The following is a 24,991-nucleotide window of genomic DNA, read 5'->3' on the forward strand; positions in this document are numbered from 1 at the left end:
TTTTGCGACAGTTTGCGACGCTTTGCTCGGCGGGAGCTCCCGAGGTGAGCGTGTGGCGGCGGCGCGGTGCGGGACCATGGCGGCGGCCGTGCGGGTGCTGCCCGCCTCGCCCAACTGGTACTGCAGCCGCTGCAGCGACACCAGCGGAGACGGGCGGCTCTTCGGCTTCGCCGCCAGGCATCGCATTAGCGTGCTGGATGTCAGCACCGCTACGCCGACGTTTCACGGTACGGCCGCGATCCCTTCTCCCGCTGCGCGCCCTATTTATAGGAGCGGCCGAGATCCGGTCGGGTGCGGGGAAACCGTGTTCTCACAGCGCTTCTCTCGGTACAGGGGAGCTGATCGGGCACACGGAGCGCGTCGCCGCCTTCGCCTTCTGCCCGCACCGCGAGCACGGCTCTCTGTGCGCCAGCGGCTCGGACGACGGCAGCGTGCGGCTGTGGGACGCGGCGGGGCTGGCGCTGCGGGCAGAGTACGGCCTGCACCAGGTGGGAGCCGGGCCGCGGGGTTTGGTTCGGGGCGATGTGCCGCGGGCGGATCTTGAGCTGCCGGGCGGCTCGTTCCCTTAGTTTTAGGTGTACGCTGCCGGTACAGCATTGTAACGGGCTGTTGGTCATTGTCGGCAGCTCCTTGCTGCCGCACCCTGCTCGCTTTGCCGTCTCAGAGCTTGTGGGCAGTTACTGCTGCTTGGGAGACTGGCAGATGAGTGGCAGCCCAAACAGTTTAGGACAGGGAATGCTTGCAGGTTAGTTTCTGCTTGCTATCCTGGGCTGTACAGTTACAGAATGGTTGAGTTGGAAGAGAACTCAAAGCCCAAACCGCTGCCCTGGGCAGGAACACCTTCCTCCAGATCAGCCATCATCCAGGGTCTTGAGCACCTTCAGCAACGGGGAACCCCCACCTCCTAGGCAGCAGCAGCACCTCATCTCCCTCTGAGGATGATCTCTAGGCAGCCAATGAAGGCAGGCTCTTAGAGCAATGTTCTGTTTTCTGTCCCAGAAGAGCCTCCTGCTAAATGCACTTCGCTTTATGTTCATAGGATCACAAGGTTGGAAAGGACCTACAAGATCACTCTCTGAGAGAAAAAGTTTTCCTTATGTCTAATCTAAAGCTCCTATGGTACAACTTGTGGCCATTTCCTCAGGTCCTGTTTGTTGTCTGGGAGAAGAGGCGAAACCCCTCCTCACCACAGCTTGCCTTCAGGAAGTTGTAGAGTGCAGTGAGGTCTCCCCTGAGCCTCCTCTTCTCCAGACTAAGCAATTCCAGCTCCCTCAGCCATTCCTCATAAGACTTGTGCTCCAGACCCCTCACCAGTTTTGTTGTGCTTTAGTTCTTTAAAAGAACCTACAAAATGAATGTAGTTGGCCAAGCATGCTCAATGGCTTTACATGTATTCAATTGTCTTTCTTCAGAATGCAATCACAGCGTTACACTGGTCACCCCTTGTGAAAGATCTGATTGTATCCGGCGATGAAAAAGGAGTGATTGTTTGTTACTGGCATAGCAGAAGTGACAGCCAGCAATTCTTCCCAGAGCCTCGGACTATTTTTTGCCTTTCTTGTTCTCCTCATCATGAAAACCTGGTGGCTATTGGGTAAGTGTTATGTTTTGCTTTCCGTTCTTCATCTGAAAGTGTCTTGTTTGGATTTTTTGTTGGCACAGTTGTGAGGTTACTTTTAAGACATTTCAGTGGCTATTTTTTCATAGTATTCCAAATTGTATACAGCAATTTAGAAATAATATTCTGGTAGATGTGCAAGGTGTACAATGCTATAACCGTTTATAGAAATGAATTTGGTTTAAAATCTGAAGTTACTTAAGACAGATTTTTAAATTAGATTTCATTAATGTTCATCACATTACAGGTTACCTCATCTAAAAAGTTTCATAGATTTATTAGCTTTTTGTTAACAGTTGCCATTCCAGTCCTTTGGACATCCAAGACTGTATTGAATGAAGCAGGAATGTGAAAGCCTTTCAGATGGGAGAGATGGAGAGAATGAAAGTTATTTGTAGAAAAAGGAAAAGTTTTTCTCTTATAAAAGCCACTGTTACTTTTTAAGACTCTGAAAACTGTATTGCAAATAAATTGGTGTTATTCTTGGAGCCAAATATACTTCTGGTGTCACTTCTCAAACAGAAGGCAGCTGTGTTTATGCTAGTGCTACACTTGAGCTCCAGCTGACTGGTCTCATTGTCATCTGTGATTGGGCTTCTCTTACTGATCCTGGGTAATGGCCTGAAAATCAGATTAGATGTTCTTCCACAAGGGTCTAACAATCTATCATTAACTGAAATCTCTGTTTTTAGCTACAAGGATGGCATGGTGGTTATAATTGATATCAGCAGGAAAAGAGAAGTTCTTCATCGGCTCAGAGGTCACGATGATGAAATTCATTGCCTGGCCTGGTGTCCTGTACCTGGTGAAGGAAGGTTGCCTGCTTGGCAAGATGAGCTCCAAGGTATGTACAAGTGATACATAGTTTGTGAAGTGATTTTTTTAGCTCAGGAAAATTCCCTTTGGAGAACTGAATTCCTTATCCCTGTGAAGTCAGCAAGTAGCTCATCGGATGGAACTGATGAGTTCAGTTAAGATGTTCTGATCCAGAGCAATAGGTTTTCAGTTTATGTTCAGAGCTTTGAATTCTAATGGTGTTTCCTTCAATGGTGTTTCCTTCAGAAGAAGGTGACGTTCCAAATGGGGAGCTTAAACAAGATACAGCCATGAAGAAAAGTTGTTACTTGGCTTCAGGAAGCAAAGATCAGACGATACGAATATGGAGCTGTACTAGAGGCAGAAGTAAGTTTCACAATTTAAGTGAGAACAATATGGGTGAAGTGCTCCTATCTGACTGTAGGTTTCATTTGCTAACCCAATAGTTTAAAGAGTGGAGAGCCTACTTAAAGCTTCAGATTCACGGGTCTTTTTTTCTGAGAATTCATATGTACAAAGTCGAGATGATCCCTTTCTTTTCCTAAGGTGTAATGACTCTGAAGTTGCCACCCACAAAGAGGAGAGGTGGAGCTGTTGATCCTGCTGTTAAAGAGCGTATTTGGCTCACTGTTCACTGGCCTTGTGGTCGTCCCACAGAAATTGTATCCAGCTCTTTTGGGTAAGTAGGAGACAAAGCACGTTAAATGCAGACAGCAATTGTAAATTAATTCATTGATATTTCAAGAACAGCTGGCAGGAAACACTGACCCCCATCTTCCTTCCTTGTTGGTATAGTGAGGGAGTGGATAGATGTGCATTAGCACTGATAGTCTGTATTATTTTTTGAAGTGAAGGATGAAATACACATACTTTCAATTTTACAGAGGAGAACTGCTACACTGGGATTTGACCCAACCTGGAAAACGCAAGTGGACACTTCTGGGATCTTCAGAAGGACAAAATCACTCCCGTATTGTTTTCAATCTGTGTTCCCTGAAGCATCAAGACAAAGAGCTGCTTCTTTCCATTTCAATGGACAGAGATGTAAGAACCATTTTAAAAATTAACATCAAAATAGCGGCGTCAGTTCAGCCTGACTGAGTGAAACTAACGCTTTGATGACCACTTATTTTCTCCTAAAGCAGGCTTATCCCTGGCTTTTATAACATCATGGCTCGACATTTCTTCTGAGCACAAGTTGTGCATTTCTTTGTTAGCATGTAAGCCCAAGCTTTTACCGTAGTGGACAGAATGGTTATGCCATATGGACTTGAAAATTACATGTTCAACAGCTGGAGCTCACGATTTCTGCCTTTTTTTTTTGTTTGGGGGGGGGGGGGGGGGGCAAGGCAGCTAAGGAGGGAAGGGTTGTTGTTTGTTTTTTTTGTGGGTTTTGTTGGTTTTTTTTTGCCTTTTACCAGCAGAGAGCCTCCTATTTTGAATTCACAAGAGGACTACATAATTAAACCGTGGTCCTTTTGTCTTTTCCATCACAGTCTTGCAGTTATTACAGCCTTGTCTTTGACGTGTGCTGCTCTGAGTGGAGATTGCGTACTTTGAGTCTTCCTCTCACCTGTGCTTTGTTTTTTCCCCTATCATACCACTCACTTTAAATTTATCATTCGTTGTTCCTTAAATATTTTTTAGGTAAAGTGCTGGGACCTATCAACTCTGGATTGTAGCTGGACAATGCCTTCCCTTGGGGGATTCGTCTATAGTCTCGCTTTCTCCCCTGTGGACCCAGGCTGTCTTGCCATTGGTGTTGGAGACAGCATGATCCGTGTATGGAACACTTTGTCTATGAGCAACATCTATGATGTTAAAACCTACTGGCAAAGCATCAAATCCAAGGTTACAGCAGTAAGTGTGCTTTTGATTGCCTTTTTTTCTCGTCTCTTTTCTTCCTCCATTTTTTGCTTGGAGGAATGTTCTTCTCTCACTCTGAAGGTTTTTCCCCAGCAAAATACCATCATGCCAAGTTGTCACTTCTGCTCTCAACTCACATGATACAAATTTTAGAATTGAACAACATTTTAGATGTTTTTAGATCACTGGGCATTTACATTGCACAGACTGAAAATGAGCTGAATTTCAGGTGGTTACTGTCTCACTTTGTTGGTTTTGTACACCACTGTGATTATTCCTTTTGTCATCCACGGTTTCCTTTGCTCTGCTAGGAAGTTTAAAGTGCAAAAACTGGCATGGATGTCTTCAGTTTAGGTTTTACCAGCAGTTGGCTAAAGCTAACGTCTAGTAGAAGGTGGCAGCATTAGAACACATTAGTTGGTCATGCCAAAAGCTTTCTCACAGTTCTAAAATATTGTCTGTTTCTATGTTGTAATGTAGATGTCAGGTAGTATTTCAGTGATTTTAGTTCCTTTCATCTTGTCCTAATAACTGGTAAGGGAAAAGTCTTTGATTCACATCACAAAGTGTTTAAATTGAGTTGCTGTTGTTGGCAGGGTGGAGATAAGGGACAGTGCTTGCTCTTTGGTTTCAATGCTTAACATTTTGTTCATCATTTAAAAATTAATTGTCCATTCCTTTTGTCATTATGGGTCTCTTTCTATTTTTCTTGCAGCTGGCGTGGCATCCAACTAAAGAAGGTTGCTTGGCTTTTGGAACAGATGATGGAAAAGTTGGCATATTTGACACATTATCCAGCAGGTAAGAAAGTAGTTTTCAAATTCATTAGTATCAGATCTTGCTGGCATGACAGCATGCATAGATAATGTGGTCTTTCCTGAGGTCTACATTTGCTATTTGTTAATAGTTAAAATTAAATTTAAAATAGTAAGATGGATTTTAAGTGTATCTTTTCATCTGTTGGAAGTGACTGGTAGCTGCTAAAGTAACCTTACTCAGACTGTGTAACATTCACCTGTTGCAAGTCATCAGTCAGGGAAGACTTTGGTCAGAAACAGTTGCATAAAATGAGTGACATGCAGGTGCAGTTCATTAAGTGTTCTGTTCTGATTTTAGTAGTGTTCTGCAGGAAGCATCAATGGCTGAGCCATTGCTTTAGTATATTGAAGCATCTGTTGTCTGTTTTCACTAGAAATACATTACTTCAATTTTTGGGGTTTTTTTGCTTGTTTTGGATTTGGTTTAGTTTTAGTTTTTGTTTTGTTCTGTATTTTGTTCTGTATTTCCCTTTGCTGAAATCTGATTACTCCTGCTTTCTTACCTTCTTGCACAGTGCTAAGAATAAGCCACCTCAGATCTCCAGTACTTACCACAAGAGGACTGTATACACATTAGCCTGGGGGCCTCCAACTCTTCCTCTATCTGCCGGTGAGCGTTACAACATCTTGTTACAAAGTAGAAATCCATACAGAGCCCAGTCATGCCACAAAGTTGGTGTGCTTCCCTTCCTGAAGGATGCGAGCTCCATTTGCTTGGTAGCTGTCGTTTCTGTCCACTAAGGATGTGTTCTGCCTGAGGAATTGTTAATAGCAAGGGAGCAAAATAACCTGTTCTGTGTTTTGAATTCTAGTAGCTTCAGGAAATAGGTGGGAGTAGAGTACAACACCACATAGTCACGCGTTTGCAATGCACTGTAATACTTGTACAGGCTCTCCACAATAATTGGTTAGGATCTAGTACAGATTCTTTAGCTCCATAAGTGTGTTTCTATCATTAAACAGAATGGCTCCACTGGTCATCTTATGCAACTTCCCCCCAAGTTTATTGACCAGAATTTAAAGGGAGTTTTAACACAGCAGCAATTGTGCTGTGGAGAATGAATGAGAGGTCCTTTTAGAGGATTGTATTTTGAGAATTTCTTCTTGCCAGATCACAGAGAATCAAAGCATACATACAGCATTTTAAAATAGTTTTGATCTGTAGTGACAATGACTGCTTTTCCTAAGACTGATGAAGAGCACAGTATATTTACATTTTTTTCTCTGTTGAATAGGAGAAGAAGGTGAGCATCCCTCTGTAACTTTGTATAGTTGTGCTGGAGAAGGTATTGTTTTTCAACACAACCCTTGGAAACTTAGCGGAGAGGCAAATGACATCAACAAAACCATCAGAGACACTAATTCAATCAAAGTGAGTATGATTTTTGCCTTTTTCTATGGATCTGTGACTATAGTTGCTGTTGCCCTGTAGTTGTAGGCTTTTGAATTTTCTTGGAACATGTAGAGCTTTCTAAGGAGCACAAGGAGGTGGAGCATCAAGGTCCTTTTGGAATCCAGACAGATTTCACTGGACACATCCCCCTGCACTGATAAAAACAGCCACTGTTCTTGCAACATCTTGCAGTTCATTCAGTCTTCAATTGCCCAAACTTACGTCACTGCTCCAAAATGCAGCAGACACTTGTGTGGCTTCTGTTTTGCAGACTAATTGTCATTCTGTCTAGTTGCCAGTTGTGTTCTGTTGATGTATGTGAGAGAGACCAAAGAGCTTGCATGATGGCTGGTCATAGCTGTGCCTTCTCTCTACAGCACAAACTGCCTGCGCGTACAGAGATCAGCTGGAAACCAGATGGTAAACTCTTGGCCCTTGGCAATGAAGATGGGTACGTTTCTCTTGTCAGGATTGGCGCATGCACAACCTTAACCTACAGGAGTCACTGTTACGAAGCAAAAGTACTTTTGTTGTCCTGGTTTGGCTCTTTTCTTCCATTGCCTATGTATCTGAATTGTGAAAATACAGCATTCTTTGCTGGGATTTCATTTAGTTGCTCTTGGCATGGAGGATCTACAACATCATGTTACATCATTTTTCAAGGATCTACTCATGACTGACACTCATTTTCTTGATGTAAATTGGAGTGTGACTTGGATCCAGAACAGAAAATCTCATTTAGTTTCACAGTCTGTCATTCAGGACAAACAAAACAAAATTGCATTTTCACTGACTGAAGGATTTCTCACATTGTTATTCTTGCATTTCAGGTCAATTGAAATATTTCAGGCTCCAAGCTTGAAGTTGCTCTGCACTATCCAGCAGCATCACAAATTGATTAACGCCATTCGGTGGCACCATGAGCATGGGAGCGAGCCAGAGTTGAGTTACTTGATAGCTTCAGGCTCAGTCAATGCCATTATCTATGTGCATAATCTGAAGAGTGTCATAGGTAATGGTTTGCAGGTTCTATCCCGTGTCTTGGCATCTTATTTTGTTTTCTTCTTGCTTTGAATCGCTAACTGTAGCTTGTTCTTTTATTTCTTTCAGAGAGCACTTCAGAAAGTCCTTTGACTATAACAGAGCCTTTTAGAACTCTGGTGGGACACACAGCAAAGGTCACAAGTCTTTCTTGGAGCCCCCACCACGAGGGAAGATTGGTATCAGCTTGCTATGATGGCACTGCACAGGTACTTCTCTACAGCCACTCAGAATTGTATTTCTTTTACTTTCAAATCATCCTTTCTGCAGTATTTTAGAACCAAGCTGATTGAACAGCAAAGCTTTTCTGAGTTTAGTTGCTTAATTACTGCATATTTACCCTTGGCAACAATCTCATTTTGGATACCTGCTTTGGATACCTGATACAAAGGTATACTTCTTTCCTTTTGCTTATTCCTGCTTTTCTGACACGCTGCACAAATGAGAATATTGCAAAGAAGGCTTTTAGTCCAAACCTCTGGCAATGAACAAAGGGAAGCTGAGCAGTAGGTATGGCTTTGTGCCTTGCAATTTGATTTGTAAATCCAGTAGCATTTTTGGATTCTTACAAAAGACATTAAGCAAGTACATTGGTACAAAAAAAGAAAGCTCTCTGAGTTTTCTCTATTTGCTTGCTGGTGACTGAAATGCCTCTGCAAACTCACGAGAAGGCGAGCTCCTACAAATGTACATTGCTAAATTGGAAGCACGGAGTTTCATGGGTGGAAGAGGCTGAGTAATTAGGTTTGTTTCTTGGTCATAAGGTGTGGGATGTTATGAAGGAAGAGCCGCTCTGCAACTACCGAGGGCACCAGGGCCGGCTGCTGTGTGTCCAGTGGTCACCGGTGGACTCAGATTCCATTTATACAGGAGCTGATGATTTCTCTGTTCACAAGTGGCTCATCTCAAAGCAGGAGCATACACGGCCCCCTCAGGGTAAGTATATTCAAAGATCCTTCCCTGAAGGTGATTTGGGAGCCGAGAAGTAGAGAGTTGCCATGTTGAAATGGCAGTAAAGCTTTTATGCTGATTCAATACTGCCTGCTTCCCGTTTAGGGATAAATACTGTCTAGGTTTAAATTCAATTGTATTCTTATTTGCAAACTCAATGTTGATCTTGAGAGGCAAACACCTTATACCCCAAAAACGTCTATGGTAATATCAGAGTAACTTCTTTGTGACCTTTCATAGGCAAAAAAAGTATAGAATTGGAGAAAAAAAGAAGTATCCAACCGAAAGTAAAAGCCAAGAAGAAGAAAAAGCCTGTAGGAAAGAGTCCAACCAAGCAGGATCTAAGTGATGCCATGAATGGAGAGGAGAGCATGAAGGATACATTGCTAGAGGAAAATGGAGTGTCTGACCATGAAGGAGAAAAAGAAGCTCAGGAGACAGAGTTGTCCAATAAAGATTGCGTGGCTGGTAATAAATTAATTGTCTTAGTTTAGTGGCTCCCAGACTGCTTAGCCTTCAGAGCATCAGCAAGCCTAACATCTGTATGCAGGATTTTCTTCTAACACAATTTTACTGAAATAGTCCACCTGAGGGAAGTATGATTCTATAACACCTTGCATAACTTTATAAACTAATTGAAAGACAACCATTTCCAAACAAGAAATTCTGGACTAACAAAGTTAACTGTTTGCCTTGAAACAGTGTTATTTTTTATCTCTGTTGATTTGTGGTGATAAATCTTAATACTGATTGACTGTCATTAATATCTTCTGTCATCTTAGTTTTTGACAGTTCTGTGATGTTTTCTTATTATTTCTTTTCCCTGAAAGGCTATTAAGTTATATGACAAAGCAAAGCTTGCTTTCTATATATTTTGGTATTACTGTTGCACAATATTAATGTCCATTATTTTGCATGTATTGTTTATCCTTTCTTAATCACTTCTTAACTGCAGTGCCCAAGGATACATCTTTATCTGCATATGATTACTCTTCATTCAGCTCATCAAAGCCTTTTGTAACCCAGAAAGTCACTCCTGTGAAAAAGGATTCACCTAAAGAGAAACCAGGTTGGTACGTTTCAGATACTTGCACCAGTCCTGTATCAAAAGAGTTCTTCATTCTTGGTTTAGGCTTGGCTGCATCTTCCCTTATTAACAAGTGGTGGAGAAAGAGAAGAGCATGCTCGTAAAATGTCTTAAAGATTTCAAGTCTCTTATTTGCCCTGCTTGCCAGATCAATTGAATATTGTTTAATGTGGGCACAGATGGTGCCTTACAGTTGCAAGTTTTAGTCTTGGCAGGCTGGCAGAAAAAAAAGCAAAGCGATCAGTATTTGAGAGTTATCACTGTAATAACAGGGATGCAGGTACCAGTTAAGTATGTTTTTCATTTTCTTCTGTGAAGAACAGGTAGGCTGGTTTCTGCTTGCTTTTCTGCATATGTCAGAGTTCTGCTTTCTCTGTGCAACAGTGACTAAATGTATTGGTTTCTCAGCTCCTGATGCCTCTCTGAAGAAGAGGAAACCTCGCTCTCTTTTACCCTTCAGCACATCCATGGATCACAGATCAAAAGATGAATTGCATCAGGATTGCTTGAGGCTGGCAATGTGTCTGAAAACCAAAGGTATCAGTCTTAAACTGTAGCTTCCTCTCTCTGATCAGCTAGGTAAAATACTTAGAGGGAAGGTGCTCTAAAGTATTGAGAAGCATGTCGTGAATCCAAGGTGTCTGGACAACTTGGCATTAAGTTTTGGAAATGGTGATCTACTGTCTCTTGTAGTGTTGTGGCACTCTGTAGGCACTCCAGACAGGTTTTTTTTAGGATCCTGCTTTATAGAGATAGGGTAAGATTGTATAGCTTGGGGTTTTTTTCTCCTTCAGAAGTTGAAAGGGAAAATAAGTCATCAGGAAGACGTTTTTATCCCTAGATTCAGATCATTCCAAGGGAATTTCCAATGTTTGATTTGGAGTAAGTGTCCTGCACACACAAAATTCTTCTGTTCAAACTTAGATGTAAGTTCTGAGTGACAATCTGCAAATGCACAAACTTCTTAAATTTGCTGTAAAGAAAATGGAAGACAGAAATATTTGCAGTAGCTGAGTGTAGTAGAGCAGTATACTGACTTGGCACGTCCTCGTTTCCCCTGTTGTACCAAATCCTAAACGTTCATTCTCTTTATCTGTGTTAGATCATAATGAAGATGTGTCCCCTGACCTCCAGAATCGCATCCACTTGGGGCTGTTCACAGACAGAGCTTCTCTGCACAACATGATTGATGTGGAAGGTAAGTGGAACGAGCCCAGTTTGGCATTATGTCCGCTGTCACTGCGATATTCAAGAACAAAACTTCTACTGCATTTTTAAGTGCAGGATTAACAATGCAAGTCTGCTCGAAAAGAACAAAAGGCTTACTTTTCCCAAACAGTTTTTACAGCTTTCAAACACAAACCTAAAATGCTTTAAGCCTGAACAAGCTCATTTCTGTCAAGATACTTTACTGTGTCAAATAATGCTGGTGCACTCATTCGATAACGAGGAAGCTTGTTTACTTCAAACAGGAAAATACCACTTGGAGAATGGACATCCAGAGCTCTTTCAACAGCTCATGTTGTGGAAAGGAGACATGAAGGGTGTACTCCAGGCAGCTGCTGAGAGGGGAGAACTGACAGACCAGCTGGTAGCCATCTCACCCATGGGTACGTTTGCTCGTGTGACACATAAGCAGATGGAATTAGTTGCCAAACTTCGTTGTTTTAGATTAGAAACTCATTACTCTTCTGGATTGGATAGCAGTTTCTTCTTTAACAGTATGATGACAAAAATCAAATACAAAACAAATTCTATTTATGACAAAGCCTGGATGTTCCTACAAGCACCCTTAGAGTAGCGCAGCAGAAAATAAAGAGATTTCCTTTGGGACTTTTCAGAGAAGCAGGCTGTACCTCCAAGGGCAAAGATGCTGCTTTGTGATACGTAGCAGTCCTGGCTCGCTGTTGGTTTAAATGTACTTTTAAGTTATTTTACTGCTAGTGAAATCCTACAGTTGTTTTCAAGTCCAAGCTTTGTCCTTTTTTTTGTTGCCTCAAGTAGCTTGCAATAGAAAGATGAAGAAGTACCTGAGTGGGGGCAAAGAAAGTGCATCCTGAAGAAACCAATGAATTCTTGAAGAGAACAGGAATTTTTTCTGTTTTAGTTTTTTTGCCTGTAATTGTATTGCTTTCTCTTTTGCAGTTGGATATCAGGCTTGGGTTTGGACAGTAGAAGCCTTTGCAAAGCAGCTGTGTTTCCAGGAGCAATACGTGAAGGCTGCCTCCCATCTCCTGTCCATTCATAAGGTGTATGAAGCTGTCGAGCTCCTGAAAGTGAATAATTTTTACAGGTTGTTGCATGTTTGTGTTTTAGATTTTTTTCTTCTGTTTTGTTTTTGTTGTTTGTTTTTTTTTTCCCCACGAAATACTTGAGGTAGTTTCTTTTTAAATGTAAGAGATGATTCCTTTATGAAAGGAGAAGGTATTTATGTATTTTTAATACAATCAATCTTCTGTCTGGTTTCTCTTATGTGCATTAGGGAAGCAATTGTAATTGCTAAGGCTCGGTTGCGTCCAGAAGATCCAATTCTGAAGGATCTCTACACCAGTTGGGCAGCTGTATTAGAAAAAGATGGTCATTATTCCATGGCTGCCAAATGGTAAGTGTTACTAGTAAGAAGACAGAACTGAGGGCTTCACATTTGTGATTACCAGTTACTAATAATATTTGGAATATTTTGGTCTGGGATTGCACACTGGCTTTGCTTGATGTTGTTTTTGGCTCCAGCATTTTTGGAGTTTTCAGACTTCTGAGAAGGATTCAGCTGAAATCCAGACACAGGCACTAATTTTTGTCTCTTGAATCTATTTATTTGTATTACTCTTGTAAGCCATGCATGGTGTACATACCACCAGCAGTTTTATTCTGGACTATGAGGCTTTGTGACCTAGAGTCAATTTGCTTTTTTCTCTTTTCAGTTATCTGGGTGCTTCCTCACCCTACGATGCAGTTAAAGTGCTGGCAAAGAAGGGGGATGCAGCATCCCTTAAAACTGCTGCTGAGCTTGCTCTGATATCTGGAGAGGAGGAATTGTCAGCAAGTTTGTCTCTCAGATGTGCCCAAGAAATGCTGTTATCCAGGAACTGGGTTGGAGCACAGGAAGTCCTTCAGCAACAGAAAACTTTATTTGTGAGCCTCGTTCTTTCCTTTCTGCTTTATTTTAGTAATGTCTCTCTCCAGATTAACTTGATTAACTTTACACCTCTTGATTAACTTTACACCTCTACACAATACCTCTTCCTGTGTATTAACAATCCACTGGTAGCCCTGAGCTTGTTTTGCCTCAAAATTTTTTTTCTAGAAGTTTATTGCAATGACTCTTCAAAAAGCCATGCATCTTGGCAGAGAAAAATGGCCTATGATAGGGAGGCATGTAGGCTCAACACACGTTCCATCCATAAGAGGTAGTTCAGAAGGTTTTTCTGCTTGTTTTTGCTTTGCTTTGTTGTGGTGGGGTTTTTTTGTTAGTTATATAGTGCAGATTTCTTTTTTAGTACATAGTAGTGATCATAATAAGAAAGGTAAAAGAGTGTTCACTGTTTACATTAAATGAATGAGTATCTCCATCTGAGGCTTAATCCAAGAATTTCTTATAGCACAGACTGAGAAGCAGAATGTTGCCTTAGCCTGTTTTGATGTTTCCTTCTGACCTTAGAGCCTCTGTCAATACTTTTCCTTTAGAGCTGTAGTAGTGAAGTATGCTATCAGCAGCAGCCTGCTACTAGCTGTGTTTTTAATTTAGCCACTTGGTATAGGCAGTAAGAGATTATTTTTCAGCTCAATGCTCTTGTTTTCTTCTCTTGTTAAAGGGGCAAAGACTCGTTTTCTGCCTCAACGAACTGCTTTGTAAGTGCCTTAGCGAAAGAAATCCCTGTAATCGAAGGAGCCCTGTGCCTCCCTGTTACCACAGCTGGGAGCTGAACAGAGATGCCTCCTTTTTCGACATGGTGATAGAGGTATGGCAGAAGGTCCTAGGCATGGACACCACTGAAAAAGCCACGTGTGCACGGGAGCAACTGCGCAGTATTGAGCATCTTCCTTGTACCAGCAACACTCACCCAAAGCAGGTAACTGGACTTAAGTCTGTGCACAACAAGCCTCCCTATGGCACGTGCAGCCACTTTGTGGTGTCCTGGGAGCTGTTTCCAGGAGACTGCTTTCTGCTACAGGATGAGGTTACAGTCTGGGAGAGTTAATGATGAGACAACTGGGGCAGCTTCCCCCAACAAGATTTTGTTTAGAACTGTCAGGGGAGGCCAGGATGCTTGCTGTTACAGATATGGTAGAGTCCAGGTATGGTCATAGACTGATGCTCCTGCAGCTCTTCTCTCTGCCCTCACTGAGTCACTGACCATTGGGGAACTTCTCAGCCACTTAAGAGGACAGAGACAAGCACAGTTGCTGATAATTATAGTGACAGGTCATGTAAAGATGCTCTGATTTCCTTCATAAAGGAAACCATGTAAGTTACATCACTGTTAAAATTTCTCTTGGTTGTTATGTGCTTCTGGACTTTTCTGTAATAGTTTTAACTAGCAAGTCATTCCTATTTAGCAGTATAACTATGAACTGTGCTCTCTGCTGCTTCCTCTAGGTACTTTTCTATATCTCCCATGACCTGACCCTCGCAGCACTGAGCTATCAGGCTGCTGCCTGGGATGAGGCAGTGAAAAGTATTCTTGGTGCCGTGGCCCGTAGTTACGATGCTGGCAATTTTACTCTGATGCAAGAAATTTGCAGTATTTTCCTTCCTGAAGGTATGTCTCTTCTTGTACATCTCCTAGCAATGACAAATATAAGAATCTTCCTCGTAAGCAGAGTTATGTGTCCGTTACATCCTTTGTTGCTCTTCCCTTTATTCTCCAGGCTATGCAATGCATTCAGCTGTAGCTGTTGATCACATGAATATCCTAATTAGTGATTTAGGACACAAGGGAGTTGAGTATGCATGATAAGAAGATGCAGTCTCATGCTAGCTAGAAGAGAGTACTGTATTTAAAAGGATGGCAAAGATGTCTGCTTTTGCTTTTCTGCTTCCAGCATCACTCTGCTGCATCTGAGTAAATCTCTATTAGGAGTCTCCTGTACAGCCATTCAGTTATTAGATCTGGTCTTTTTTATTTGGAAATCCTTATATTTGTAACTTCTTTTTTTATTATTAGGCTGTGAGAACCTGAGAGACAAACTGGACAGCACAAATTCTCAAAGTGTAGATGCTTGCAGAAGTTTAGAGGGCTTTGTGGCTTATGGACTGCTGTATGACCTGTGGTGGAACCCACCCAAAAGTTCTTCTGCCATGCAAAAGGCTGGTTTGGATCCTGTGTTGTGTCCCACTGAGCAGACAGCTCTTGAGCAGAGTTGCATTCCTGATCACTCCTCTCCTGAAGAAACTCCTGATCAAACTGCAGTTGAGATGGATGAAAACCTCAGCAGTACAACTGAATTTAATAGATGCAAGACAGAAAGCGACTCAGAAAGTAACTCAGTGAGTTTGGCAGACAGACAATCAAAACTGAATGGCTGCAAAGTGCTCCTTTCAGAAGCGATTGCTGCTTTACAGAGCACACAGAGAGATATAGCTGAGGTCCAGAAAATATTGGCAGACATGATCCACCAGCATCAGCAGCAGAGGAATAACCCCCAGGGAAGCACAAATGGAAGTGTCCATGAGAACAACGTGCAGCAGAGTTCAGAGAACGAATGGGATGAACCATGCTCTGACAGCATTCAGGTTAAGCGGTAAGCTTTCGAACATGAGATGGACTGAAAAGGATAGCTTTTCAGTTGGTGCTTGTGCAGTGGATTTCTTACTTGCTCAGATTACTTCTAATCTCATGCTGCTCAATGAACGTATGCCTAAGAAGTCTTGCATTTCCCTAAGGCATTCACATGTGTGTGAACTTACTACGGCTGAATGACTTTTTGATAGGTGGGTTTATTAAAGCAGGGAGGCTACACAGTCATTTAAACAAACCAATTACTCATAACACCTGCTCTTTTCTTAACAGTAAAGATGAAGAAAAAGAAACAATTACCCTCCCTGAACTAACAAAGCGACTCTTAGAAGCAAAGCAGAAATTAGCAGAATTTCCAGACAGTTTAAAGGTAAGTTTTCAGTAGAGGCAGTATAATTCTGAAAGAGGACAGCCTTTTTGTAAGTCGTTGTAATGCTATAACGTGATGGAAAGTACAGCAGTAATAGTGGGGTGGCAGAGCCCTAGCTGCAGCAAATGAGAAGCACAAACACAGAGCTATGGATACAGAAACAAAGGGAAAAAAAATCACTTACGTTTAGAAGGCTTCAGGCATGCAGGGATCTCCAGCAAGATCCTCTAGCCTCCACTGCCAACCCTTAAAGGAGGCCTGGGAAGGGATGGATCTTGGCTCCACCCCTTCTGTCTCTCAGGAGCGTTGCATGCACCTGAGCTCCCCTTTGCTGGCCCTGCCTTCCACCAGGTGCCCAATCACTGCTTCAGGCTGTGACTCAGCATTTCTGCTAGTTTGTTTATACAGAAGGAGCAGTGACTTTGTGCCACAGCTGCACTCTAGAAGTGTAGGATAAAGGTGTAATGTAAATATAAGCTGGCTGATATAGGTGGGCAGAATCGCCCTCCTTTTCCCTGAATGAATCCCACAGCAATTCTGAGAGAATTCATACCTGGCATCAGCGTTTGATTCTTGCTTCAAGCATTACTTTCTCCATGCAGTTGGAGGACATAGATGAAGTTTCTGCATGAGACAACTCAGTGGGATATCCTGTATGCATCTTTCCCATGTATTCTAAGAGCAATTCTATGCTAAGTACAGTAATTCCACGTACAGAAGTAGTTTTGATAGTGAAGTCATGAATGTCAAGCATAACATGGCCTATTATTAATTAGAAACTGTTCAAACGACACATTGTGAGATTGAGAACCACCCCCTCTAGTCTATCATGTAAGTATTTACGGTGATTGTGCACAAGGGAGCAAACTTAACCAAGTTAAATGTGTGCTGGTGTCCTGGAAGGAGAGGAAAAAATCCATCTGACTCATGACTGCCTCTCCCAGATAAGATACTGTAAAGCAGTGTTTCTAGATGCAGCTGCTTGAACGTGTGGTAGTAGAACAACTCCAACTGAAAGAGTGGACTCACTTTTCGTTCTTTTTTGTGTGCAGGTCTTTCCATTCCCTGATGTGCTGGAATGCTGCCTTGTTCTCCTTCACATTGGAGCCCAGTGTCCTCCTGAATTACGTGCACAGGCAGTGGATCTCCTTAGGAAACATGGTAGTGCTGACGTTTATGGAAAGGCTGCCAGGAAGTTCTTGACGTGACCTTTTGAGACCAGACATCTCCTCTGAGCTGCTCACAGTTACTTAGCACCAATTAACACCAAGACTGTTCTTTCTTCAAAGTGAAGGCTTGTTTCTACAGATATAGTTACTGATGACTGCTGTTTTGGACAAAAGTACAAAACAATCGGGTTTATATACATACATCCATGGTTATCAGCTACTACTTCATGGGATTGCGTTAGGAAATTGAAAAGTAGACTGCAGCCTTGTAACTTTACAGGAGTTTTATGGCACAGGAAGTGATGCTAAGGAAATCTCTTGGAATTTACATGCAAAATAGTTTTGAGCAGCTGTCTTCCAGCAGAAGAGCACTAGCTGCCCTCTGAAGAAAATAATGGTTCCTTCAAGTAGTCTGACCTTTGAACCAGTGTTGTGTGACGTTATAAAGTGTGACTTTATTTTCCCGTCTTTAAATAAAGTCTTCTACAAGCAAGAACAGGCATTTAATGAGATATCATTAGAAATAGTTATTTGTGTTGTTGCTAGAACAATAGAAATGGAACATGCTGGACAAAGCAGGTGTTTGTTGCACGTCGTAAATTAGCTTTGTGTTTTGTTTGTTAGTTTTTAAGTATAGTGAGGGTAAATTTGAGGCAGTAACAAGTTCTCCAAGTGTCAAAAGTGATCCTGGATCCTGCAGTGCTGAACATGCACTGTTTTGGCCATTCTTACAGTTTACTAGAGCTTTTTCCATCTTAACATAAGAACTTCTTCCTGAAAGAACAAGGCTGTAAAGAGCCTCCGTAAGTTCTAGAAGCAAAACGATTCAAATAGCAGCAAGTAAAAGGAGGGAGTTGGATCAAAAGATTAATTAATTTTAGATTAATTAAAGATTAATTAATATTAACCTGGTGAGTTGTTCCCACTAACTTGGAATTGCTTGAACCAGGAGGGGGAGCTACTGCTTAACCAAACAGCTCTCCTATCATTTAGGCAAGAATGGGTATGGTGGAGCTGAAGCAGGAAAATTTCAGGCAGGACACATCAGCAAAATAGATTTGTCATTTTAAGAGGCTGAGCTGCTTGCTGAGCTAGCAGAAGGTCAGAAAGAGAATCTAAGTCCACCAAAGAGATTTTAAGCTCAAACTCACTGAAGAACAGCTGATAAAAGCAAATTTTAAGAACTATCCCAGTCGTATATCCTAAGTAGTAAAAGAAAAAAACTTCAGCATCTTCCCTTCCTTGCATGCAGGCACCTCTTGAGTTCAGATTCCAGCGTTCCATCAAGTACTAAAATTCCCAAACAAAGCCTTGTTTAAAAAAATTTATTTTACAAAATTTAAAAACAAGTACTATTTACAAGCATTTCAAAAACCAGCTCTAAACCTTCGTTCCTAGTAATGAATTGAATAAGCTTGTTTAAAATTCATGACCAAGTCAAAATTTTAAGCTTGCCCCATCCAAAACTTTTTTTTTTTTCCTAAATCATGTCATTACAGAGCTGCTGAGGGAGGAAAAAAAGTATGGCTTGATTTTTAGAAGTCAGAATCCCGCATTGTTCATCCATTCTCTAGCTCTGTTTCAGATGTTTTTAATGACAAGAAGGAGAGCTGTTTTGCAGGTTGTTAAGTGTAAAAAGGGGGGAGAAGAGGAACAAGTTTATCCATTTTCTGAATTAACTCTGTCAAAATGAGACTAACATTTGTAGGTCAAGTTGAAGACGACTGAAGTCAGAATATTGGCCCTGGCAAGAGGTTCTCAAGCAAAAGTTAATTTCTAGACCCTCTTAATCTCTATCTAGAACAGTTTAACGCCTGTAAGAACTAAGCCAAGGCTCAGTATGGATCAAGCCTGCAACATACAGAAGCAAAAACTACGAAGCTGACCAAATCAACTCCAGACTCAAGTAATATCCATTCCCATCGTTGTAAAGCAAATCTCCAAGTAGTTTTAGCTGCAAGGATTGTTTTTAATGTTATCCTTTCCCAAACCTCTGCAGTGATCAAAGGGAGCATATTTTCCACAGACTAGGCAAAGATAAAATAAGCAAAAAATGAGGTGAAGCTGTCACCCTCACAACATGCAGAAGTTTTAAAATAAGCTTTCTAAAGCACAGTTTGTGAGTTTGTGTGCACGTCTGTGTCTGACTTCACTGGATTTCCAGGTCCTTGTCTTAAAGGAATATTATTACACTGTTAAGTCCTCCTTGCAGATTCTGTACAGTATAAAGAGGAAAAAAACAGAGGTATACACAGTAGTTTCTGTCTTTTGCCCTTCGTATTAAAAAGATGGCAAATCACAAATGCTGGCATTAGGAATTTAGTCAACTCTGTCCAGGGTTTCAAAAGAAGACGCAGCTCTTCAGCAAAACTGCAGGCCTTCCAGAGATTGTGTACTGTGCCTTTTGAGACACCGTTAGGGAAAATGGGTGAGGACAGCAGCTGCCAATGTAGTAACCACGTTCTGCTGAGGGCTACCACCTATCATGGCTGCATGTTGTTGATAATAGCCAAAATGCTCATTTTCTCCTGGGCTGAGTCCACATCTTCATTTTGTTTCTGAGCCACTCCTGTGCCAAGACCATACAGCCGCCCGCAATACTTTGCATCGTCAATCATATCCTCAAAAAACAACTGCAGAGGGGAACAAGAAAAGAGGAAGAGAAATTAATTGTTCCTCTGAACTGGAAAGCACCTAACCTTAATTAAAGAGTTCATCTGAAATCAGCCACTCCTAGGATTCAGCATGGGCAGTAAGACAAAGACTGGAAGGAAGAATAAAGGGGAAGATTCAATGCCAATATAAACGATCTCTATTACTGACCATTTTGAAGTGTGATACTCACAAGGCTCAAAAAGAAAAACACCACCAAAAGCATGGTTTGTATTGATGCTGATGGACAGAGACTGGAGAAAGAACCAAAAAGAACACTGCACTACCTCTTTCATTCTGAAGAATGCCATTCCTGTGAGAAGAGAGTCTGATCCTGCCTGGTGCTGTCTTCCAATTCGCTGCAAATCCAGTTGATCTGCCACTTCTTGAAGGCCGCCCTGCAATGAAAACAGATGAGTTTATTTTCTAAACATCTGTGTCTTACCATAAGTGCCAAACTTCTCCAGGACACAACTGTTAAATACTGTGTGCAGATTCCAGCAACATACACACCCCAGCTGTGAGTGAAATACAACAATAAACATTGTCCAAGAATGCAGAAACACTCTAGTCAAATTTAGGTACCTTGCTTTCCTGTTGCAGACACACAGATGACTGTGGGTACAGTCACAGGTTACAAATGCTGCACCTTTCCCACCCTTTCCTGAACCAAGGCTGTGATTCAGTACATAAATAATTTTCAACCCTCTGAGTGCCTAGCAATTAATCAAGTCATGGAATAGTTCACATAAGACAAAAATGCTCCACTTTGTGCAGGGGAAAAAAAAAAGATACACATGGTTATGTGAATATTCCTTATATAATAAACATATTGACAAGCTTGTAACAGGGGAGGCAGTACCTGTTAGATACAAACTTAGTCTTAAGTGTCTCTGTGTGACTACTGGATTTGATACTTCAGTTTAGAGAGAGAACGGTTCTGTCATTTGGCTTCCTGCAGATGTGCAGGGCTGCTGTCCATCCACCCCTTGTTTGCATCGAAGACAAAATTACCTTGAGGTTTTTGCAGCTCTTCATTAAGTATTTTACATCATAGATAGATGGGAAGAAAAGGTTCAAGATATGGAAAAATTCATGTTCCTCTTCAGGTAACCTGGAATCTGTCAACAGCTTCACCATGTAACCGAAGTCATAACCACTGAAAACAAACATAAAGAACCTGACAAACACCTATATTCAGCTGGTATTAGTGTTACATCAGTTGCAAGAGGGTGTTTTTCTACACTTACAGCCTTCTTTTCCACAGAGGAAGCAAAAGAACTTGCAAGCAGCACACGCACAAAATGCAGATCAAAATAGGTGCTGATATAAAATGAAGTACCAGTGTGCTTAAAGTTGGCCTTTACAATTTCAAACTTACATTAAGAACTGCATAGCTGCTAAAATTCATCTCGTTAAAATCTGTGTCAGACTCCATGGTCCAAAGCAGCAGGATTTAAGCCAAAAAGAGGCATCTCACTCAGTAGCACTCAGTGATCATCAGACCTACCTGTGAAACGACAGCCACTTCACACTGTCACTAAGGACGACCCCTGAAGTCATGAGCAGCTCAGCAAAATGCAGGGTATCGATCCCTTCTTCCTCATGCTTCTGGAACTGCAGCCCAGAGCTTGCAAGGAGGTCTATGGAATCCTGAGAGTACATATCCTCCCTGAAGGAGAAAAGCAGAGCTCTGTAGCCAAGGCTCATTTCAGAAAGATTTCCCACATGTCGCATTTGGAAAATCAGAGCGATCTGCAGGCTGTCCACCTCTGAGCTCCATTGGGTGTCTCTACAAAACTCAAATCACTTTTAATACCATTCATTACTCTTACACATTTAACAAGATATTCTGCAACCTTAACCGAATATCAATTCTGCTGCTACTGCCAAATCTGAAGAATGCACCTCCATAGAACGACGCTGTGAAAGATATCTCTGAGGTAATGGAAGTGCCAGATGATGGGAGAGAAAAGGGAAGTCATCCCAAAGAGGAAGACACAGACCTCTAAAGCAGCAAGCACCACTGCTGTCTGTGTTTTATTTGTCACATGACAGCATTATATTACCTTATTATTATCTGCAATGCTATCTTAGAGACTAAACAAAATTGCATAACGCTTGACTACAGAGATGAGTGTTGATAAGGCTGGAGAAGAGCTGAGCAGACACCCGAGTTTTATACTCCTAAGCTCCATCTGGAGGTGGGGGACATGACAACACAGAACAAAACTCATACCAAACATGATAATTTAGAGTCAAATAGGGTTCACAGCATCAAAACCTCTTCGTTACGACTTAAATGCTTTTAAGAGGCTGAGAGAGTTGTGCAAGTAAACATTGCAACTTCTGTTTTCAAGAGCAGTATGATCAGCTTACATGAACAGTGTTTTGGTAATGTTCTGTTTCACAGTAATACTGATTCCCAAAGAAATGCACTTTTGCCAGAGAAACTTTCTCTATTTCCAGGCAGCTTTTGGGGCATAGATGCCAAACTTCTCTTTATAATCACACAGAAAGAGATAAATAAACTTGCTTCAACTGCAGCCCAGGAAATGGTAGTGTGGAAGAATCAAGAACTGCCACACTCACTTTAACAAGGTTGATCTCCCAAACACGTGTGATAATTCCACCTATGCTTTTTCCTTTAGATACTTTAGCAAAGCTCTGTAAAGGGGCTTTTTCCTCTTTGCTGAAAATTGCACATCCACTTTTATTTAGCAGAAAGACACAGATTTGCACTGAATCGATTACACGAAATATATGGAAATATATAAAAAACACCTAAAGTTTCAGATCATAACATTATTCCACAAATACAATTCCTGTCATGCCAAAACGGAGCCTCGCATGATCTGCTCTGGAATCTCAATTTTCAATGCTCAGAAACAACCAGTGATGAGGAACAAATGGATTTCTGCATTTTCCAAAGGCAAGCACACGGCAGCACTGGAAGCAGCCATTGCTCCCTGGCACAGAAAACTCACGTAAGGTTGAATTTGAAGTTGAACTGCCAGGTGTTGATCCCAGAAGGATATTCTCCCTTCTCATTTGTGAAAGTCAGGCCCAGCTGGATAATTTTCAGAAGATCAACGTTACACCGAAGAAGCTGATACTGATAGTCAATGGAACTGCGGAATTCACCAATGGGCCTTACAACAACCCCAGGAAACTCCGTGTCCTGGAAAAGAAGAGGAAATCTTATCCCACATTCTGGCAGGACTGTACTCAGTTCCATACCTGCAGGTCTCAATACTGCAATCTGTGAGTCCTTCTATTAAAAACACTTATTTTTCATCCCATTTCATATTCTAGTATGGACTTCAAACCGCTACAAGTCAGAACTAAAAGAAAACCTACATCATGTGTCAGCCGACTGCACTCATTCACTTCTCACAGGTAACCTTTCCTGCGGCTTTGTTTCAAAACAAACACGTCACAGAATCACCCAGTATGAGTTACTGCATCACTTAAGCATCTCTTACTCCCAAGGGCCTACCCCTCTTATTTTCCCCATATCTACTGAAAATGATTTATTTAAAAATACACATATAGCATTCTTTCAAGTTCCAAATGTAAGTTAAATCCAGCACTCTCACCAGTACAGATCATGGTAAACTTTGTAGTTACTAAAAAAAAAAAAAAAAGTCAATACTACACTGATAGAAATTGCTGCAAATCAAGACAGACTTTAACAACAAAGCGACCATACTAATTTCTACCCTCAAGTCAAATAGCATCTATTGACTACAGCACACAAAAACTTTCAGAGGATCCAGTACATAAGAGAATTTCTCCCTTGCACGTCTTCCTGTACCCACTCTTACAGCACAGCAATTACAACAGGCAAACAGGCCAGAAAGAGATGAAACACAAAGCATACTGAAGCAAGGCATTCATTTCCAATCAACATACAATTAAATATATACATATATGCTTACTGTTTACTTCACAACTTTGTTCTGCACTGAATTCTATGCACTCTGAAGGCATGTGTTTTTATGTCATGCTTTTATTACAGAATTCTCTCCTATCTTTGAGTTTAGCATCCTCAGTCAAAGCTGTCGTAACTGAAGAGTACCATAACTCAGTTGGCTGTGTGAGTGCCTGGCTCCTGCCAAGCAGATACAGACTTTAAGAGCAGAAAGGGATTCTTCCCATCTGGAGGATATTCTGCTGCTGTGAAATAAAACTTCCTGAAATGCGCTGTCATATCGACAGCCAGAATATTCTTCTCCTGGAACAAGCAACATGTGAGCACGCAAAGAAGGAGCCACTGCTGCTAACAAGTTGTCACTTGGAGGTTTCTTCTCCTACAGTTTCCTGCCAATTTTCCAAAACGGGCAAGAAATTTGCAGGACAAATATGCTGGGGAACCTAAAGATTTGTACACCTGAACGCCCCACCTTCTACTGTACAAACTAATACATGCTGATATTCAATTAATTCCCTTTTCTAAGGTGGTCTCTCCCTTCTCCAGCTTTCCATCAAACCAGAACGAAGACAAGACACACTATGTTCTGGTATGTCTCTCTAGTGATGAGTTTCCTAATATTTCACCAATTAACTGCTATTTTTGTTTGGTAACAGATGAGGGAAATCACTTTTCACTCAAGAAGCACCACAGAATCATCGACATTGGAAAAGATCTCTTGGTCCAACTATCATGTGCCCCTATTTCCCGAATAAGACAAACAGGTCAAGCACGAAGCATTTACCATTGCGATGTAGCTGTAACTCAGCACAATCTCTCGGATTTTCCTCATCTCTTCCTCCAGGTTGTTGGCCCACACCTCACAGATCACCTGGCTGTTCTCCGCCAGGGCTGCTGGCATCCTGCCGGGCCCAGGGCACAGCCAGCTCCCCCCGCCTTCAGATGGCAGCGTACAGCCGCAAGCCGCGCGATCTAATCAGCGTGCTGCAGCGAACAGACGGAAGGGCGTGAAGAAAGAGCTACAAAAAGGAAGCAGCCAGCACGGTACGGCGCACCTCCGCGGCATCACCGCAGCCCCACTTCCGCGGGGCTCGGCGGCCTCCGCCAACGGCCGCCCCGAGGCAGCCGGCAACGAACAGCGGCCCCGGAGCCGCGCCGGCCCCGGCGGGAGCGCGCCTGGCCCCGCAGCCCGCGCGCCGCGCGCGCCCCCACGAGCCGCGCTGCCTCAGGGCAGGGGCCCACCAGCCACCGCCGCCCTGCGCCGCGAGGGGCCCCGCACCTGCTAGAGCCCGCCGAGCCCCGCCGCGCCGCCTCCCGCGGGCCTCCCGAGCCCCGCCCGTCCCCCACCGCTCGTCCGCTCCGCCGCTCCCCATCGCTTTCCCCTCCCCCAAGCGCTACCTGCCCGGAAGCTGGGGCCGGGCCTCTCGCCTCCGCGCAGGCGCGATGACGCCTCCGGCTGAGGCGGGATTTCCGGGTTGCCGCCCGGCTCTCGCGAGAGTTATGGCAAAGCCGCAGCGGCGCGCGGTGCGGTACGTTGC

At 42.5% G+C, this 24,991-nt stretch overlaps 3 protein-coding genes across 7 annotated transcripts in view; 2 read left to right on the forward strand and 1 right to left on the reverse strand.

Annotated features, from left to right (window-relative positions):
* Window positions 1-18,345, forward strand: GEMIN5 (gem nuclear organelle associated protein 5). Of its 2 annotated transcripts, none has more exons than XM_048961060.1 (28): window positions 1-227; window positions 334-488; window positions 1,413-1,594; window positions 2,311-2,462; window positions 2,684-2,800; window positions 2,981-3,113; window positions 3,319-3,478; window positions 4,082-4,294; window positions 5,016-5,101; window positions 5,634-5,728; window positions 6,354-6,490; window positions 6,889-6,962; window positions 7,342-7,523; window positions 7,622-7,761; window positions 8,317-8,488; window positions 8,744-8,971; window positions 9,459-9,572; window positions 9,999-10,127; window positions 10,693-10,788; window positions 11,063-11,200; window positions 11,736-11,883; window positions 12,073-12,192; window positions 12,512-12,722; window positions 13,403-13,660; window positions 14,188-14,350; window positions 14,756-15,332; window positions 15,602-15,698; window positions 16,751-18,345. In XM_048961060.1, the coding sequence occupies exons 1-28, from the start codon at window positions 77-79 to the stop codon at window positions 16,904-16,906; spliced, it is 4,584 nt and encodes a 1,527-aa protein (XP_048817017.1). In that variant the 5' UTR covers window positions 1-76; the 3' UTR covers window positions 16,907-18,345. The 2 variants fall into 2 exon arrangements, with proteins under 2 accessions (XP_048817017.1, XP_048817016.1); XM_048961059.1 differs by having other exon boundaries at window positions 2-227; window positions 2,681-2,800.
* On the reverse strand, window positions 18,178-24,951 carry CNOT8 (CCR4-NOT transcription complex subunit 8). Of its 3 annotated transcripts, none has more exons than XM_048961078.1 (7): window positions 24,852-24,951; window positions 24,238-24,437; window positions 22,507-22,700; window positions 21,030-21,191; window positions 20,534-20,678; window positions 19,807-19,917; window positions 18,178-19,500 (listed from the first exon to the last, which is right to left on the reverse strand). In XM_048961078.1, exons 2-7 carry the CDS (start codon window positions 24,352-24,354, stop codon window positions 19,351-19,353), a joined length of 879 nt encoding a protein of 292 aa, XP_048817035.1. In that variant the 5' UTR covers window positions 24,355-24,437; window positions 24,852-24,951; the 3' UTR covers window positions 18,178-19,350. The 3 variants fall into 3 exon arrangements, with proteins under 3 accessions (XP_048817035.1, XP_048817036.1, XP_048817037.1); XM_048961079.1 differs by lacking the exon at window positions 24,852-24,951 and adding an exon at window positions 24,733-24,839; XM_048961080.1 differs by lacking the exon at window positions 24,852-24,951 and adding an exon at window positions 24,801-24,819.
* Window positions 24,934-24,991, forward strand: part of FAXDC2 (fatty acid hydroxylase domain containing 2) — a 15,910-nt gene continuing 15,852 nt past the window's right edge. Inside the window, exon 1 of one of the 2 annotated variants that reach the window (XM_048961068.1) lies at window positions 24,934-24,982. The gene's annotated coding sequence lies outside the window, so the exon portion shown is untranslated. The remainder of the gene's footprint in view (window positions 24,983-24,991) is intronic. The other variant, XM_048961067.1, reaches the window with a different exon arrangement.

The sequence above is a fragment of the Lagopus muta genome, chromosome 14 (genome assembly GCF_023343835.1).
Source record: "Lagopus muta isolate bLagMut1 chromosome 14, bLagMut1 primary, whole genome shotgun sequence".
NCBI lineage: Eukaryota > Metazoa > Chordata > Aves > Galliformes > Phasianidae > Lagopus > Lagopus muta.

What these genes read in the sequence shown, in the direction of transcription:
- GEMIN5 (XM_048961059.1), top strand. Translation starts at nt 77, where the DNA reads ATGGCGGCGGCCGTGCGGGTGCTGCCCGCCTCGCCCAACTGGTACTGC. An exon ending in ATTGTATCCAGCTCTTTTGG is followed by an intron (nt 3,114 to 3,318) that starts GTAAGTAGGAGA and finishes TCAATTTTACAG; the next exon opens with AGGAGAACTGCTACACTGGG. An exon ending in TTCACCTAAAGAGAAACCAG is followed by an intron (nt 9,573 to 9,998) that starts GTTGGTACGTTT and finishes TTGGTTTCTCAG; the next exon opens with CTCCTGATGCCTCTCTGAAG.
- CNOT8 (XM_048961078.1), bottom strand. Translation starts at nt 24,354, where the DNA reads ATGCCAGCAGCCCTGGCGGAGAACAGCCAGGTGATCTGTGAGGTGTGG. An exon ending in GTTACAGCTACATCGCAATG is followed by an intron (nt 22,701 to 24,237) that starts GTAAATGCTTCG and finishes CTTCTTTTCCAG; the next exon opens with GACACGGAGTTTCCTGGGGT. An exon ending in AACTTCAAATTCAACCTTAC is followed by an intron (nt 21,192 to 22,506) that starts GTGAGTTTTCTG and finishes TTTCTCCTTCAG; the next exon opens with GGAGGATATGTACTCTCAGG.